Below are 18,089 nucleotides of genomic sequence, written 5' to 3' on the forward strand. Positions count from 1 at the left end.
ACCGTTGAGTCGGTGAGACCATCCCAGGAGACTATCCCAAACCGTCGATGATCATCAAAGAAAATACTCACCTTCATATTCATACGTACGGGCTAGCTGTGGTCGTTTATTACGCAACCATCAGATACAGTACATCATCAAACACTCACCATTTGGTGGCTGATCAATGGTGGCATTTACCACCACTTGCTACTGATAGACTGACTACCTTAATATGCCCGTATCATCTAAGCATCTAGATTAGATTGGGCTTTGCACCAAGCATTGGACTGGGTGACTGACTGTGAATATGTATGTATGCAAAGGCCTATATGGGAGTGAGACTGCAGACTGGTCACCAACCGACAAAACAGCCACAAACCATGTATACGGGCAGATTTCTGCAACATCAGGATACGAAACAGCGCAATGAGATTGATCGACCAGGCCATTCCAAGATATTCTGCAAACGATGACTACCATCCGCTCGTATCAAGTGGCGGACCTGTGCTTTTTCGGTTGGGGGGGGTTTGCGCGACTTTTTCTTTTGGGGCCCGATGCCCAGCCTTTCCGTACTACGCATCAGATCTTGCAAAGAGAAAGAGACTGGCTTTTGCTGCTGCTGCTAGCTGCTACTATGTACGTATGCATGTACCGCTTCGCGCTTGGTTAGGTTCCGTTTTCTCGTTGGATCCGTTTTCCACGCCTCATACCCCATCAAAAGTGACAGGGTGCCGGGACAAGCATGGACTTCCATGGAGCAGTTCTGGGAGAATTAAACGCCTCCTCCAAGCAAAAGCCCCAGCAGTGGAGTCCCTGGAGAATGGAGAATGGAGCCATGCAGTACGTCTCGCGTGTACCTACCCACTAGACTACTGCTAGACGTCCATATTTGCAAGCTGACGATAGGGGCACGGAGCCGAAACGGGCCACTGCACCGGGTTTTATGTGGTCTGTCTACTAACGTACAATGTATCTATCCTTCCCTGCGGCGGCTGTGATTATTGAGTATTCCTTACCATCCAGTACTAATCAGGGCAGTTTGTACGCATAGAAATGTCATGCTGTCAAAGGTGAGGTGTGGGAGAATGGGCTCATGCGCACTGTGTGTACATAGTATAGAGGAGTGCGTACGGATATGAGAAAGAAGGGAGAGAGAGAGAAAGGGAAGAAAAATGCAACATCGAACGTTGATCACCACTTTGCTCATCATCAGGTAGCTTGTTCGATAATAATTTTTTCCTTCCCATCGTTCGCTTCAGGGCATCGCGCTGTACATCTACCTGTAAGTACTACGTATACTCACATACCCGCATCATGGCCCTTGCTTTCGATGGGTTTTGGACCGGGGCCCGCCCCTGACGCTCCATGATTCCCTGTACCGTTACTGGTCCGTCCAAAACCCTTGTTCTCTCTGAGCTCAGGAGCAACAAAGTGGACCAAATTGGGGGTTGGATTGGATTTTGCATCTCACCTTGGTCATTCCTCCACCTCCTCCGTCACTCTCACTGCTGCTTATTCACAGGGTGTTAGGTGTCTGGTGAGTGTGAGTGAGTGAATGAGTGTGTGCGTCCCCCTACATACCCCATCCGCCCAACCCGCCCAGAAGCGCCAGTTATCAGTGCTGGGCTCCATACGCTCCAGCATACGCTCCAGTCCCTGTAGCGGCCCCATTCAAACCACGACCACCGCCAAAGCAAAGCAGTCTCAAAAAAGTACTCTTCCTCGATTCCCTCCCACCCCCAGGCTCTCACATCCGACTCTTCCTCTCCCACTCCCCATCACCTCCCCCCTCTGCCTCGAAATCCGCGACTGGTCATTTCAAGTTGGCAAACGACCTCGATTGAAGAACCCATTCATTGAGGTAGCCGGCGTCTGGATTCAGGTTTTTCTAACGATCCGCCTACACGATCGCGAACCACCACCCTTGGGACAAGCGACCAAAGTCGAAAAAGCGCTATCCACGCCCAAACGCACGGCTCAGCCCAGCGCTGTCTTATTCGGCTCCAAGCTCGCTCAGCCGGTTGCTGTGCAGAGACGCCTGTGCTGAGGAACCCAGAGGACGGACCGACCAATTCGTGTGCACCTCTCGTCTCTTTCTCGACTGAACACCTGAGTGTGGAAAAGCGACCTGCTTTCTCTTTTCTTCTGTTCGCCCTTCATCCACCAACGCCGTCTTTCTTGACTGGAAGGCCCTTTGGAAGGAACGAACAAAAGATTTGCGCCCCTACGAATCGAATCATTCGAACGACGAAGACTCACCAATCCTCTCTCTCTACCTTCGCCGTCGTTGCGGTTGTGTGTGTGTTTGTGTGGTAGCAGGGCTTCATTGTCAACTTCTACCGCTTCACCAGGTAAGCCTTGATTTTCCATTCATCGTATTGAGCGAGCATCGTCTTCGCTTTCCAAAAAGCTTGCCTGCACCGCCTCTTCTCTTCTTTGCTTCGGTTTGCCTGTCGAATCCGAGTCGGGACGTACCCACTACAGAGAGAGACGCATTCGAAATTGTTCGTCCAGTGGCCCGACTAGTCTCCCACACACACAAGCACCCCCCGGACCGCCTACAACACGACACGCATCTTTTCATTTCCCGACTGTTTTGATAGTTGGTGTCGCATCCTGGTAACAGGATCAGTCACCTACGATTCATGCGGTTTCCCCCATCGCCGTTAGCCTTTACCTCGGATTGCAGACTTGTCGGAAAATTTTCTTCTTTCCCACTCATCTATCTACCTTTCCCACCCACCGGGATCAGCTGGTAGACTCGCTGGTTTGACAACGCCCGCGACGTTGACAAACTCTGCCTGCTATTTCCGAACCTCCACCAAAAGGCGTCCAATCCTCAAGTGCGCTCTGGATTTAACTTTCCCTTGATCTCGGACATTCTTCACAATTCCCAAGTTCTATTGTCGTCCCGTTCTTGACAACTGCGGCACACAGACCATTGTGCCTGTCATTCCTACATTTGTTTCATTATCTTGCTTTGTGCTGTGCCAGTATCGACAATACCATACTAATCCGGGAACAATGACCTCAGTGCTTTAGAGTTTTCCTCGGAACTGCCCTATTTCTACTGTTATATCGTGCTCCCTGCACCGACATAACGAATAATTCTGGTCGACTTAACTGTCTGACTTGAAACCCCCTTGACAACGTCTTTCGGATCCTACGATCTCGGCAACCCGACTTACGATATCCTTCTTCCGAGCACAAAGCTACTTGATTCCACAATAGTAGTATTAAGGCAGTCTTGCTTCGGAGGACAGGTCGACATCAGGAAACTTACACCTGCTGTCCAATCTCTGCATCCGAGCTTCTATCCGAATATCGATATATTGTTTTCTTTTTGTTTTCGCGACATTCGTACACGAAAGTCAACATATGGCTGGGGACAATCAATAGATTACCACTGCCGTTGAAACTACTGCAACCGTCCACCTCTCTTTAGCCCTCGAAACGCAGCCAATCAATCCAAGTTACCAGCTCAACTTGCTGCCCCGGGCTCTCGACGCTGAGCGCCTACACTCCGACAAAGGTCCTCGTTAGGTCTTTGACGGAGACTCCCTTCTCCAACCGTCATGATGCCGGGTGGTGTGTGTGCAGTCCTCGACTATGAGGTTGAAATCATGGCCGAGTATGTGGCCGAGATGGCAATGAGAGTCGTTCTGCCAGAGACACCTGTCACGGTCGCTTTCCGCAAATTCGTCTCCCAGATCCTCACTTCAACACGCTTGCCAAGCACGACCATTCTTCTCGGTATGAACTATCTGGCCAAGAGAGTCAACACTCTCAAGCATCTCGGCCGCACCTTCAAGCCGAATGAGGGCGAAGTTTGGCGTCTACTTACTGTATCCCTGCTACTGGGCAGCAAGTTCCTCGACGACAACACCTTCCAGAACCGCTCTTGGTCCGAGGTGAGCGGAATCCCCGTTCAGGAGCTCAATCGAATGGAGAATGAGTGGCTTGTTCACATGAACTGGTCCTTGTATGTCAACCTAGACACAAGCGGAGACTACAAAGCGTGGTTGAGCAGCTGGAAGGACTGGCAGGCAACCAAGGAGAGAGAGCAAATGGCCCACCACCATCTGTCTCAAGTTGCTGCTCGCGAGCGCCTCGTTCCGTTGGTCACCTCCATGCGGCCTGATCCTCGTATCCACAACCACTCGCTTGCCTACGAGAGTTGGTCGCCCGAGGAGAACGAATACGAACGCCTGCAGCAATCCCGCAACAAGTTCCGTCCCCGCGAGAATTCGTGGCAAGGTCAGTATCAGAACACCTGGCCTACTGATCCCTTGACGCCACCCGACTCCGGTTACGGCACGCCCGAGTACCTCAACTCGGCCGCATCAGTCAATTCACGCTACAATGACTGGTTTGGCTCCGCCGTACAATCGGGGTACACCAACAATCGAAACTACCATGCATCCAACATGTCCCATCACCACAGTGGCTTCAGCAACCGAAACTCCCAATATGGACAGCCGTTCTTTGGGCACTACGGTGGCCACGGTGCTTGGGACTCCAGCGTTGCCGACTGCAATTGCAACCAATGCATGACGAACCTGCAGAAGCCCGCTCATTACTTCCACCACAACCCCTACGGCCAGCCTGTTATGGGTTGAGCAGCACGGAAGACATTGATACCGGGGAAACAATGATGATCGTGTATGATGACATTCATTTCTCTTTGGTACTATACCACCTGCATGGTGTGGAAACACGGTGCCTACATGAAATCAATTTGTGGGAGCTTTGGCCTAGCTCATCTAGCCATCCATCCCAGGGTCAAAACGACGAGACATCTTGTGTGCATCGGCAGCCGGCGACCTGATGCCTCAGCTATCCTGGGGTTTCGGATGGGAACTTCCAGTAAGCATCCAGCCTACAGCATTGCAAAACAGTCCACTTGGACATCTTCTACGGCACATTTAGGGATATACATTTGCTCTTCAGATACCCAACACATTTCGATGTTACGATAAGGTGTTTCGAAATGGACTCGACATACCTACTTTGGACACTGCATTACGTTTTTCTTTCTCGGATTTCGCGCACCCTGTGACGACTGACCTCGAAATAATGGCCCTGCTAGGCTTGACACACCTGGCCAGGCTAATACGACTGTCTACGCGCCATCTCCCTTCGCGACCCGCAAGCCCTTTCATGGTGTTCGGGCGGGTTCGCCTCCCATGTTCTTGTTTCGATTCCGACGACATTTCCTATCGGCTATTGTTTAATGGTGTTGGTTGGCTTCGGTAATTCACGGTTCGGCGTTCATTATCCCCCAATAGATCCCGGCTTTTTGTTTTTTTTTTCTTTCGCATTTTATACGGGCTGGCTGGTAAAACTGAGGATTCATCGAGGCGTTTAAAAACAATTGACCTGGCACATGGCCATGGTCCGACTGCCCACTGATTCCTTTTTTCTTCTTCTGACGCATTGAAGGAGGTGGTCTCAAGTCATTACGTTGCGAGCGGGTGTTATATGAAGAAGCTATGGCAACGGAGGGCTCGCTGGCACTCGGGAAACCCTGGAAGAAGGGTTTCCGCTTCTCGTTGGGCATTGGGGTATGTTGCCTCTTCGGGCTTTTATCAGGCTTGGACTGGGCAGACTCGAGTCCCCGCTGGTCTGCGTGTCTATTACCGACAAGGCGTATTCACAGGAAAGAGGCTCTACCCAAGACCGTACCAGCCTCAAAACCCAGCCGCCAATGCCAGCAGCACATTAGAGTTTTTGGTTCGGACACTTTAGAAAAAGGGGGTCTTGGATTCCGGTTCGCCTGATTGGGGGCTAATGCGAGGCTGCCTTGGTTTCATTTCTTTACCTGTTTTCCCCTATGATTTATGCCTACCAGAAAGGCACTTCTTTAAGATGTTTTCACGATGGGCACGATGGATTTGAGAAGAAGAAAGACGGTATTATTCACACGGTAGTTTGGATGGATGGATGGATGGATGGGAGGAGGTGGTCCTCGGGACACAAAATTGGTATGGAATAAGAGGATACAACGAAGCACCAATGAGCGCTTGCGAAAATAAGCTACAGCACCGCCCTGGAACAATATGGCGATCATTCGTTCGACCTCAAGATCCTGATTAAAGGGCGTGGGGATAAGCAACACCAAGGGTGACTTGGATTAAAGCTTTGTCATAATGTTGAAACCTAGAGAGAAAAAATAATAAAAAAGTATCCCAAACTCCGACGTGGCTTTATTCCACTCGTGCAATTCGCATGACTTGATGTGTTTACCCTAGTTGAGCCTCTTACGTTTGCTTACGTCTTCATTTTCATATCGCCTTCCGAGTTCAGGTTTGCTCAAGCTACCATCCATCACTTACATTATCGTTCAAGGGACTTTATGAGTTTGAGCTGCTATTCGGGTAAGAATAAAAGGTAGAGATGAAGACCTATCATCCGAAATCCCTCCCCGCCATCCATCCCCCTCTCCTTAATCCTTCGCCCCTTGTCGTCACCATCGGAGCAGAGACAGGCAGGCAGTTGATATCGTCACTCACAACCTCAACTTTGGCACCAGGCCACGCCGCCGAGCCACTCCGCTGGTCATGACTGCGCCATTAGTCGCGGCCTGCCCGCTACTTCCGCTTCCGCTATTAGCATTATCATTAAGATCACCGCTACTCAGTAGCGCCCCTGACCCTGCCCCAGGCCTCGCACCCGCTGCCCCTGCTGCTGCCCCGCCGTTTCCGTCAAGCCCCAGAGTGGCCCGCATGTCGATGACGCTCACGCTGACGCGGTTGGTGGTGCTTGGCGGCAGACCGCCGGCCCCGATGAGGAGCAGCGCGTCCGGGTCGTCCTTGCCGAGGAGCGCGAGCCCGCGTGAGTAGGCGCCCGGCTGCGGGGTCGCGTACTCGACCCAGCTGGCGGGGTCGCCGAGCTTGCGGTTCACGAAGATCTGCGAGCCGGAGCCGGCGCTCAGCACGATGGTGTCGTTGTTCCAGATCACCACGTACGGCGAGCTGGTGGGCCGGGTCCCCTTGGTCGACTGCAGGCTGAAGCTGGGCGCCGACAGCACGTCGACGGGGCTCTGGGCCAGGCGGTAGTGCACCTTGCAGCCGTCGGTGCCGCACTGCTCGTACGCGTAGATGTAGCGGCCGTCCGGCAGGGGGGCGACGGCGGGCATGCCCGGGCGCGCGGCGTAGTTGGCGTCGTCGCGGACGTCGTCGACGATGGGGCCCCAGGTCTTGAGGTCCGTCGTCGTTTGGTGCACAAGCTTTTGGCCGTACTTCGCGTCGCGCTGGTCGGAGTAGTAGCAGACGAGTTGGTTGTTAAAGACCCTGTACAAGAGAGAGAGAACGATAAGTATACGGCAAATACAGAACATACACTGCCAGCTGGTGCTGTTTGTCGCGTCGCCATGCAGGGAGGCCTGGCAAGGGGAGGGAAAGGTCAGGACTTACATGAACATGGGCTCCCAAACGGGGGTGAGCCCGTTGTTCGGTCGCGCCTCGCCGCCGCTCGCGACGCTGCTGGCAAAGGTCCACGTGGCGCCGCCGTCGCGGCTGGCGTAGACGTCGATCTTGGTCTTGCTGAGGTCCGTGGGGGATGCTGTTGCCGGCGGCGAGGATGGTGCCGGCGGGGAAGTCGCCGACGGCCTGGGGCAGCTCGAACAGGGTGGGCTGATAGCGCATGCCCCAGCCGTTTTCGGTGTCCTCAACCTTGCCGATGGGCCCGCTGCCCCAGGTCTTGCCCTTGTCGGTGGACTTGTAGATGGGGAAGTGGACTTGCGGCGGCTCGGGCGAGTAGTTCTCCCACGTCGCGAGCAGCGCCCCGAGGAGAGGGCGACGGCGCGCGCGTACAGCACGCGCGGGTCCACCCAGCCGGCGTTGGAGGGCGGCGAGAAGATGACGACGTCGGAGAGCGTCGTCGTGGCGCGCTCGGCCAGCGTCGCGGCGGGCGACGGCGCGGCGGTTGCCGGCGGCGGCAGAGCGAAGCTCAGCAGCCCGAAGACGGCGGCCCGGCTGATCTGCATCATCGGGGCGGTGCCTTAGAAGGAGAGGGAGGGAGAGAGGGAGAGAGGGGCGCGATCGGATCCGAACCGAAATGGGGGAAGCGAAGACGGGACGAAAATGAATGTGAGGAGTATGCGTACGAAACAAGACCGACGACATATGGATGTATGTCCTTGCTCTATATAAGTACAGATTGACCTTGTTTCTTGGCTTGTTGCGGCGGCACCTCACCTTCCGTCTGCCGCATCGTTCCAAAACGAAAGGCGGCGACCGGAAACAAGCATGATTTCGATGTTGTTGTTTTAGCCTTGGGCCATGGCTCGAGTTGCCTGTGATGAAACCAAGGCATGAACAATACCCACCCGCAACGGTGGCTAGCATTACGGCGAATGCTACCCAGATCCTTTGCCAATAACGGCGTTGCTGGCACGGGACCCCATCGTCACCACAAAAGCTGACTCGAGCAACCAAGTTGGACCCTTGGCCCGAAACGTGTCGGGGATGCGCCCTGGACAGGCGAAGGAGGCACGCGCCCGGCCCTGATTGGTGCTGTTATATATAGCTCGGGATTGGAAAACAATCCTAATATGCGGGGGGGGGACGTCGAAGGCCTGAGGGAAAGAAAGACGATGGCGAGGATGGACAGAGCGAGTGTGGGGGAAGCGGTTGCATAGCCTGTTTGGTGGATCCGCGGGACTCGCCCTCGTTGCTCGGTATGTCATGATTGCCTCGGGACCTGCGTTGGCGCCAGCTCCTGGTGTCTTGTCTCGGCAACGCCCCCAGAAAGGCAGGCCGTTCAGGGCCCGAGCATCTCGTGACCCGAGAGTGGCCTTGGCGGGACGTCAGTCAGGCTTGCATTGCGGACGACACTTCCTTCGTTGCGGCTTGGCTCTTGTTCCTGAACACGCCTTGGTGAGATCGGATCTTCGTTTCGACAGTTGGCTCTGCACGTCCCACGGGCTTTGGAAGCTGAAAGTCTGGAATCAGGGCTGGAGTAGGAGGGGGTTTGCTGCAGATTACCCCCCAGAAAGAAAGAAAAAGCCGGCGAAGAACCAATCGTCGAGAAAAGAAAGAGACGCCCGCATACATAATACGACAAGACTTACTGCTCCATCCAGCCGTCGGTGGAGAAAAAAAAACATCGTACGATGCATCAAGATCGGCGACTTGTGTGAATTCGACCGAGACAGGCTGGCAGTCTGGCCGCCTGCAGCGTAGCAAGGCAATGGCTTCCTGACAAATCCCAAGTATGTGAAGCAGCCACCTGGTGATCTGTCGTTGGACGGCCCAGGGGCCTCGCGGCGGGTGCCGACCATTGGGATCGGGCCTCGCAATTGGCCCAAGACACGGTGGGCTATCCTGCATGGCCGCAACACGCCATTTCGGGATACGTGGGCTGATGAGGGACCCTTTCGCCGCTGCCCACGCCCATCACACCATCAACATCGAAAACCAAGGTCCGACCTGAAGACCCAGCCGCATGCGCTCCCGAGTATGAGGCAAATCCACGTCTATAAAAGTTCCGATGCGATGGACATGCATTTTGGATAACAACAACAAGTCATCACCGTCCCACCAGCACCGTACATACGAAAACATCCCATACGAAAAATGCCCAAGTACGTTCTGACGGGAGCGGACGGCAAGCTCGGCAGCGCCGCCGCCGACTTTGCCGTCGAGATTGCCAAGCCCGAAGACAAGCTCGTCTTCACCACGTACAAGCTCGGCGCCATCCCCAAGGAGAAGCTGGAGGCCTGGAAGGCCCAGGGGGCCGAGGTCGTCGAGGCCAGCTACGACGACCCGCCCAGCATGCTCGCCGCCTTCCAGGGCGCCGAGGCCGTGTCCATGGTGTCGACGTGGGCGTTCGGCGAGCGCCGCGAGCAGGCCGCCAGGGTCATCGACGCCTGCAAGCAGTGCGCCGTGCGCCGCATCTGCTACACGTCGTTTGTGGGCGCCGGGGAGGAGGTCGAGAAGGAGGAGGACCTGCCCTTCCTGCCCCGCGACCACGCCCACATCGAGAAGCTCATCAAGGCTTCCGGGCTCGAGTACAACATCCAGCGCAACTACCTGTACGCCGACAACATCGCCGAGCTGTTCGTCCCGTGCTGGCAGTTCTGCGGCGACTCGTGGCTCAACAACACGCACCACGTGCGGGGCGCCTACGTGGCGCGCGACGACTGCGGCCGCGTCCAGGCCGCCCTGCTGCTGGGCCGCGGCCAGCCCAACAAGGTGTGCCACGTGACGGGGCCCGAGGCCGTCACCGACGGGCAGATCATGGACTGGATCTGCGACCAGACGGGCTACCAGTGCGAGTTCGTCGACATGCCCGACGCCGAGCTGCGCCGGTGGTGGGCCGACAAGGGCCTGCCCGACGACTTCCGGGGGGACTTCTCCAAGCTGCCCATGAAGCTCTGCATGGAGGACCTCCTCTGCTGCGGCGAGATGGTCGCCAAGGGCTTCATGCTCGAGACCTCGGACGTCGTGGAGCGCCTGACGGGCCGGAGACCCATGCGCTTCCGCGAGACGTTGATGAAGTACAAGTCCACATTCCCCAGGCCGAGGACACGTCGGATTGCGACCACGTCGCGAACCACTGCCGGGAATGAAGGGAGACCCGGGTAGTCGTCTTGTGCTTTTGGAGTTTGGATGATAGAATAGATAGACCGGTTCCATGGATGATGATACAACAACAGATATTTCACAAAAAGTTCTACTGCGTATCTTCCGCCGTGTGCCCCGTGTAGTATAGGGGCGGGCGGGTAGGGTGACCCAGTATCCGTCGGACAAGACTGTCAAGCAAGCGACGGCCTGCCCGCAGCCACCTACGGCCCATCCTGGAACCAACCGGTTGATTGGCAATGGTTGTGGTCACCGACTGTGGATGTTTTGATAACAGATCTTGCAGGGACATTGGGGTATCATCATGTCTCTTTACTGTCTACAGCAATATTACCGAGTGCAATCTCTAGTTCTATCAAGTTCAACGTGACCCAAAGCAGTATATAATCCAAAGCCCAAACAGCGTACCCATACGACCGACCACCTCTCTTTTCTTTCTCTCTCTAGTCAATACAGACAGAATCAACCTGTTTCTTCTCATTATGCGGGTTCAAAGCCACGTGTAATCCAAGATTTGCCCAGACTCGGTTCATCAGAAGGGTGGGTGGTGGCGATGGCAATGGTCCAATTCCAGCACGTGAATATCAAATCACGAATACTGTACGACATGTAGCATTCGCAGCACTCAAAGCCCACCGAGAACGTGATTCACACGACACGAAATTCCATCAATATATCAAGATGCATTTCATTGCATCTATGAGACACCATTGAGGGCAAAGGCCCTGACTACCCAACGTACCAGTCCGCTGTTGTAACAATCTTGTACCGCCAGGCCGTCGGAAATGACAGCGTTTTCAATCGAAGACTGAAAGGTATCAATGAAAAGGGGCAGCCCGTGTACACAAAACGACGATAATGATGATGATGATGATGATAATGCTGCTGCGTAGTTCTGTGTTTCAAGAATACTACTACCGTTTCCATGTGTCACCCACACTGCCAACAGTATGTCGCATGATGGAATCAATCGGGCGCTGATAAAAACCAACGGGGCCATGTCCTCAAATGGCGATGCCCAGCACAACTGAGGAAGAAAGAAGTGTGTGGAACCAGCAGCGCGAGCGTGCAAATGGAATCACCCTGGTGCACCAAATTGCTGCGGTAACGACGAACTCCAATACTCCAAATCCGACGACGCCCATCCATTATTTTTGTGCGAGGCAGAAAGCCTCATACTCCTGGCGCAGTGCTTGATCCCCAAGCAAATCCTCGACATATGGCTCGTCGTGCGAGTCCACCCCGGCGCCACCGCCAAGGCCACTTCCATATTTGGCAACCAAGTGCTTCAGCTGGTGTCGAGTGGATGTTACTCCCAGCAACGACTAATTGGTAGGAAGTTTGTTCAGGTCACCAGCGCCCTTTGGCTTCAGCCACGACGGCTCGATCAAGTTGTCACGCTCCGAATACAGGAATTTGTAGGCCGTCTTGATGGTACCATCGCTCACGCCTGCGACGGCGGCAATGTCCCGCGTGCTCTTGGGCTCGCCCATGAGGTTGGACGCCATGTAGATGCAGGCGGCGGCGACCGACAGAGGCGAACGTCCCGCCAGGTTCTTAACCGTGGAGCTCTTCTGGGCCAGTGCCTTCGAAATCTTCTCCATTTGGTGGGGTTGAGGAAGTTGAGGTTACTGCAGTAACGGCCGCAGAGGTCCTCGGCGCTGGTGGTGTTGGTGTTCTCGTAGCTGTCAAGCGGGTTGAGGAGCGAGTTGGCCGTGTTGTTCTCGCGGTGGCCCTGCAAGAACTTCTCGAGCTGTTTGAACGTGCGACCAATCTCCTTCTTGGACACGTTGGTCAAGGCAAAAATCTCGCGAAACGTCCGGGGTACCTGAGCCTGGCGACAGGCGATGAAGATGCAGCCAGCGACGATGACCTCCTGAGGCTTGCCCTTGAATAGTTTCGCATCGTCCGTCATCTTGAAGATGTGCTTGGCGCTATCCTGCACAGCCTTGGGGATTTCGATGTTGTCGCAAAGCGTCGAGATCTCGCGGTAGGCGTTCAGGAGGCCCTTGGTGGCCTTGTCGTTCTGGGAGCGGTTCTGAGCGCGGTGAAGCTCGCGAGCGCGGCTGCCCTCGCCGAAAGCGATACCCGTCTCGAGCTGGGAGCCGTTGAGCAGCGGGTTCATGGCGTCACCAACACGCGAGGGATCGTCGCCACCCTGGTCGTCGTTGGCGAAGGTGCGCCACTCGGAACGTGTGTCGATGATGCGATCACCCAAAACCAGACCACAGTCGCCGCAGACCATGTCGCCGGCCGAGAACTCTTCCATAAGGTTGGCGGGATTGATCTGGCAGTCGGGACAGACCAAGATCTCGTTCAGATTCTCCTTGTAGCCTTGCGACTGCGCGCCGCCTGCCATGTTGGCCACCATGCTGGCGTCGGTCGCACCGTTCGCAGCTGCCATTTTGGAGGGGGTTCGCGTCAGTCGATAGAATACCTCGCGGGGTTCGGAGAGAGTGTCTTTGCTTTTTTGAACGAGTGTGGTTTGTTTTTGGTCTGGGGTCGGGGTCGATGGCGATGGCGATGGCGATGGCGATGGTGACGGGGATGGAAATGGAAAGAATTGTCGGCTGCTTACCTCAGTAGAAGCCGGTCAATTGTCAAGATGGACGTTGCTGCCTCGGCGCTATTTTTTGATGAGTCAGCTAGACTGTTGTCTTTCTATGGGACTAAAAATGGAAACAGGCGGAGCGCCATTCATCCAGTGGCATCCGCTATCAGCAAACCCCCTTCAGGCATTGCATACTTGACGACTTGTCATTGTCTTCCGGCGAATGGTAATGCCACCAGTTTTCACAAAGGATGCCACGGCTTGAATGAGGCAAGTGTTCATTTGCCTTTCATTATTTCTAGACCAGATCAGAGAGCTGTTTGGCTCTTCTGCTTCTGGAAGCTTTCCCCCAGCGGTGAACCGAACCATGTTCACTGTGTTGTTAATTTACATACCAAACCATGGTGATTGACCATATCCTTATTTCCCCAGATGCACATGTCTCAGAAACGCCAATCGAAAATGTTTTTAGTTGCCTCATCCAACGCCATGCAAAAAATGCCCCCAAACTCCAAACAGACCCATATGTTTCCATTGACCAGGTGTAAATGCCACCTTACAGAAGAGGAGAGCGCAAGAAGCAAACCATAATATCCCATCATGGTGACGGCCGTCGTGTGGCTAGAGCCCTGGGCAAGCGGGCTGGCAATTGGGCCTGCTGCTGCAGCTCCGGTGAGAATGCTGGGTGTCCCCTGCCCTGGGTAGCCGGATCCTGGAGACTCGAAGATCTCAACCGTCCGCCTGTCGCCTCCAGCTCCTTCCAGTCACCGGAGGACATGGACCTCTTATGTGGCTCGTATTCTTCTTCCGAGTCGGAGTCATCGTTGGTATGAGCATAACCATATTGTTCCTGGTTCCTTCTCGCAGCGACTCTCGTTCCTCGTCCCATAGTGCTCGTTGTTGCCGTGGACGTGGAGTGTTGGTGCTGATTTGGATTTGGATGTTGGTGCTGGTGGTCGTCATTGGCAGAAACAGCCGTATAATCATGTGGTTTCGAGAAGCTGCCGTTCTGCTGCCGAGGGTGGATAGTGTCATCTGCTACCATCACCGACCCACCGTACGAGCTCCAGGACTCGCGGCTGGCTCGTGATTTGCTGATGAGGTGCGACCGCTGCAGCTCGACCGCATCCTGGGGCTGGGTGTTATAGTAGTGGCTCTTATGGGGGCTGGGCCACGGCCGCTCGAAGCTTCCCTCTCGCGAGTGCGACTGGCGGTAGTAGTTGCAGTTGTGCCGCTTCACCGCATCGGCGGCGGCGCCGACACGTTGACGGTGGCGCCTCCTCCGCATCAGGCAGACGGCGACATAACCGAGAAATGTCACCGCGAGAAACGAGGCGGCAGTGATGACAACGATGACCCACGGCGTGAGCGATGACGCTGCTGGTTTCTCTCCGCTGGACGCAGTGCTGTTGCTGGGGGTGGGACCTGCGAACGCATCGTTCTCGCCGACATTCCGCTCTTCTATTGTTGGTGTTGGTGCCATGGCAGGCGTTGACGAGGGCAAATGAGATATGAAGAGTAGTATACAGTATATATTATCAGATCAGATCAGATAAGCGGGTGCCTGGGGTGGTGAAGGGATACCGATACCCCGCGTGAGTTAGACCCTGAAAGCAAGTGCGATATACTGCAGCACGAAGGATCGTAAACGTTGACGATGACCGAGATTCAGGAGAGTGAGCGAGGGAAGGAATTAAGTAGCAATAGAACGCATCCCCCCGCTTGAACAAGAGTAAGAAAACGACGAACACTCCGGACTTACTACATGTTCACATGCATACCGGGGAGGATGGGCTCAAATACATGTACAATTAGATAATAAGCCAGGCTATTACGCCATGGCCCCCCGTCTGGGTATTGTGTTGGTGTGTCTGGTCCCATCCATCCGTTCGTTCGTCCATGCCACCCTTTGTGTGCCGTCTACGACCCATGGTTTGTCTGAGACGGGGCAGACAGGCATACGATGATCGAGCCTACTCTGACGACCCCTCGTCACGTAGCCTTGAAGGGCTTTCTTGAAGGGCACGGTATTGTCCCTTGCAGGGCCTTGCAGGGAACGGGAAAGGGAAAGGGAAAGAAATGACGCCCGCGCCGCACCGCAGTAACCCGGGATCGCAATCCCGCCCCACGGTTTCTATAATTGGCTGCCCCATCATGGGTCATGGGGAACTAGCCGGGCTGGATGGATCAAAAAGCAATTCGCCCAACAGACGCGGCCCCCGGTAAACAGTAAGCGCAACTTGGGGCGCAGACTCAGGGATCGGCGTGAACACCAATTTCCCGCATAAGCGATGATCGCATGTGTGTATGTGTATATGTGTATGTGTATGTACGCCGTACTCGCCTGCTGGACGGCTGGACACACTGCAAGTCAACAAACCCGGCGCATCATCATGCCCGAAATACTTCGCGTAATCAAGCCGCCGATGGGTACAGCCCCAAGCACGAAGTCAATAGTCGTTTTGCCATTCTCAAGGAAAACGATTCGATGTTCGTAGAGAGGCTTCATGGTTACCAATTGGGCCAGATGGGTAGATGGGCTGTGTGCTGTATGCTGTGCTGTATTGCCAATATGCAACTCGATGCGAGTGCACGAGACAGAGGCACAAGGCAGGCGGCAGCGACTTACTCATCAGTCAATCAACCGTGACACCGCATAAAAGCGGCTCAGGTTTCGGCTCAGGTGGCCCTTTGGTGCGTTGCTTGGCCCTGCATGCACGTACACCAGTGAAGGTACACACGCCTGAGGGCGCAGGGACGAAATACTACCTGCCTGCAGCAAACGTGATCACGAAACTGCATACCTTTTGAGGCAGTGAGGGTTTTCCCGTCCCGTAGCGCAACACCATCGCCAACAGTCAATTTATTCCAGACCGGCCCGGGTGACAGACGTGGTAGCACAGGTTGGCACGTATTGTCTTGTCTATATGTAAGGCAGACAGAGGCCCAAACTCGCATGGGAGATTGGGTCCAAGCCCGACTACCAACACTGCCTACAATGCCTGCGTATGTATATATGCGATCCTACAAACACGAGGCGGCTATATTGAAATTTGACCTATATCCGGTTCCAACCAAACGACCTGTCATTCCGGCAGTTTGGTTTTCATATATGGCAGGTGCAGGGCTGATCAGATGGCAGATGGCCATCCACCCTCCCAGCTTCACCGACGCGACGGACGGGAGGAATCCCAATCTCCACTGCTGCGTTGGGGGTGGAGGCGCAGGCATGAATGCGACATGGCAGGCATCCTATCGCACTGTACCTTTGGCCTTCAATCCTTCGATCTCACTAGGCTTGAGGCCCAGGATGCCGCTCAACACCTCGTCGGTATGCTGACCCAGCGTGGGCGGCGGTGTGCGGATCGAAGGGGTGCTCTCGGAATACTTGACGGGCGTGTTGACCATCTTGATGGGGCCGCACTCGCTGTGGTCCATCTCCACCACCATGTTCCGGGCTCTCGTGTGCTCATGGTTCAGGGTCCCCTGCACGTCATTGACAGCGGCGTAGGGCATGCCCTTGCCCTCGAAGACCTCGAGCCATTCTTGCGTTGTCTTCCCAACGGTGAGAGCCTCGATCTTGTCCTCCAATTCGATCCGGTTGGCGACTCGTTGCGCATTGACCGCATACTTGGGGTCCGTCTTCCACTCAGGTCGTCCGACGCCGTCACAAAGGATACCAAAGAGTCTGTCGTTCCCACCACCCAATAGGATATCCCCGTCTTTCGTCTTGAACGACTTGTATGGGACGATGGAAGCTGGTGAGATACTTAGTGAGGTCAGGCTCTCATGACACCCCCGACAACAAAACCCAAATGCCACTTACGATGCGCAGTGCCCCATCGGCCTGTGTCCTTCTTTCCACTTATCAAACAACTGCTGGCAATGTTGGCCAGTGTAGCCGTCTGGCAATCGCTGAGTGCGACATCGATGTGCTGACCCCGGCCCGTCCTGCCCCGCGCCAGCAGCGCCGCCATGATGCTGTTGCTCGTGTAGAGGCCTGTGGTCAGGTCCGTGACGGCGACACCGACCTTCACGGGCGGGCCGTCGCGGGCGCCTGTAATGTGCATCAAACCAAACTCAGCCTCTACCATCACGTCATATCCGGCGCGGCTCGCGTAGGGCCCCGTCTGTCCATAGCCCGTAATGCTCGCATAGATGAGCCGCGGGTTGATCTTATGCAGCGTGTCGAAGTCCATGCCGTACTTTTTTAAACTGCCCGGCAGGTAATTCTCGACCAGGATGTCGCACTCGGCCGCCAGCTTGTGCAGGATCTCAACGCCCTCCGGGTGCTGGAAAGAGAGCCCCAAGGACTTCTTGTTTCGGTTCACGGCGAGGAAGTAGGCGGCTTCGCCCGGGCCATCTTGCGCCGACTCGGACGTGTAAGAGGCGTAGGGCGGACCCCAGGCGCGCGTGTCATCGCCACGAATGGGGTGCTCGATCTTGATCACTTCTGCACTTGTGTTGGTATGAGCCGGCTGTCGGGACGAGGTTTCGAGCTCAACGGGGAGCCGATATGGATAGGAGGTGGGGTCTTACCCTAAGTCGCCGAGGATCTGTGTACAGTACGGCTGCGAGGGGGAAGGATGTTGTCAGCACAAAGGACCATGGTACATTACAGGTAGCAGCGGCAGTAGCAGAAAAGAAGGACTCACCCCCGCTAATACCCGTGTCATATCCAGAACGCGGTATCCTGCCAGTGGCAGCGGGGAGCTTGCGTCGGCGGCCATGGAGTGAGTTCGTCGAAATCGCCCGCACCGCCCAATCGCCCGTGGGAAGGTCTTGAGGCCATAACTGGCGCGTACGAGACTGCGATTGAACATCTTGACTTTTATTTCAACAACGAAAAAGGTCTTTCGGCTTCTTACCTACCGCCCGAAACACCTTGCTTTCATTCAACCTTTGTTGCCCCGTTGCCGTTGTTCTCGAAGCTCGGGCTCGCCGAAGACTAAGCAGCTACGTCACTTGCG

At 55.1% G+C, this 18,089-nt stretch overlaps 6 protein-coding genes across 6 annotated transcripts; 2 read left to right on the forward strand and 4 right to left on the reverse strand.

Annotated features, from left to right (window-relative positions):
- Positions 1–3,560: 3,560 nt before the first annotated feature.
- On the forward strand, positions 3,561–4,601 carry PG998_005453 (Meiotically up-regulated protein; the record flags this gene model as incomplete). Its single annotated transcript, XM_066872271.1, has 1 exon — positions 3,561–4,601. The coding sequence occupies one exon, from the start codon at positions 3,561–3,563 to the stop codon at positions 4,599–4,601; it is 1,041 nt and encodes a 346-aa protein (XP_066732368.1).
- A 1,889-nt stretch (positions 4,602–6,490) lies between these two features.
- PG998_005454 (uncharacterized protein) lies at positions 6,491–7,972 on the reverse strand (the record flags this gene model as incomplete). The annotated part of the gene is made up of 2 exons (XM_066872272.1): positions 6,491–7,274; positions 7,398–7,972. 2 exons carry the CDS (start codon positions 7,970–7,972, stop codon positions 6,491–6,493), a joined length of 1,359 nt encoding a protein of 452 aa, XP_066732369.1.
- A 1,588-nt stretch (positions 7,973–9,560) lies between these two features.
- Positions 9,561–10,571, forward strand: PG998_005455 (uncharacterized protein; the record flags this gene model as incomplete). The annotated part of the gene is made up of 1 exon (XM_066872273.1): positions 9,561–10,571. One exon carries the CDS (start codon positions 9,561–9,563, stop codon positions 10,569–10,571), a length of 1,011 nt encoding a protein of 336 aa, XP_066732370.1.
- Positions 10,572–11,893: 1,322 nt separating this feature from the next.
- On the reverse strand, positions 11,894–12,972 carry PG998_005456 (Transcription factor TFIIB; the record flags this gene model as incomplete). Its single annotated transcript, XM_066872274.1, has 2 exons — positions 11,894–12,166; positions 12,229–12,972. 2 exons carry the CDS (start codon positions 12,970–12,972, stop codon positions 11,894–11,896), a joined length of 1,017 nt encoding a protein of 338 aa, XP_066732371.1.
- A 745-nt stretch (positions 12,973–13,717) lies between these two features.
- On the reverse strand, positions 13,718–14,602 carry PG998_005457 (uncharacterized protein; the record flags this gene model as incomplete). Its single annotated transcript, XM_066872275.1, has 1 exon — positions 13,718–14,602. One exon carries the CDS (start codon positions 14,600–14,602, stop codon positions 13,718–13,720), a length of 885 nt encoding a protein of 294 aa, XP_066732372.1.
- Positions 14,603–16,371: 1,769 nt separating this feature from the next.
- PG998_005458 (uncharacterized protein) lies at positions 16,372–17,942 on the reverse strand (the record flags this gene model as incomplete). The annotated part of the gene is made up of 4 exons (XM_066872276.1): positions 16,372–16,877; positions 16,946–17,577; positions 17,659–17,690; positions 17,775–17,942. 4 exons carry the CDS (start codon positions 17,940–17,942, stop codon positions 16,372–16,374), a joined length of 1,338 nt encoding a protein of 445 aa, XP_066732373.1.
- Positions 17,943–18,089: the final 147 nt, after the last annotated feature.

This window comes from Apiospora kogelbergensis (assembly GCF_038363985.1).
Source record: "Apiospora kogelbergensis strain CBS 113332 chromosome Unknown utg000003l_segment0_segment0, whole genome shotgun sequence".
Taxonomy (NCBI): Eukaryota; Fungi; Ascomycota; class Sordariomycetes; order Amphisphaeriales; family Apiosporaceae; genus Apiospora; species Apiospora kogelbergensis.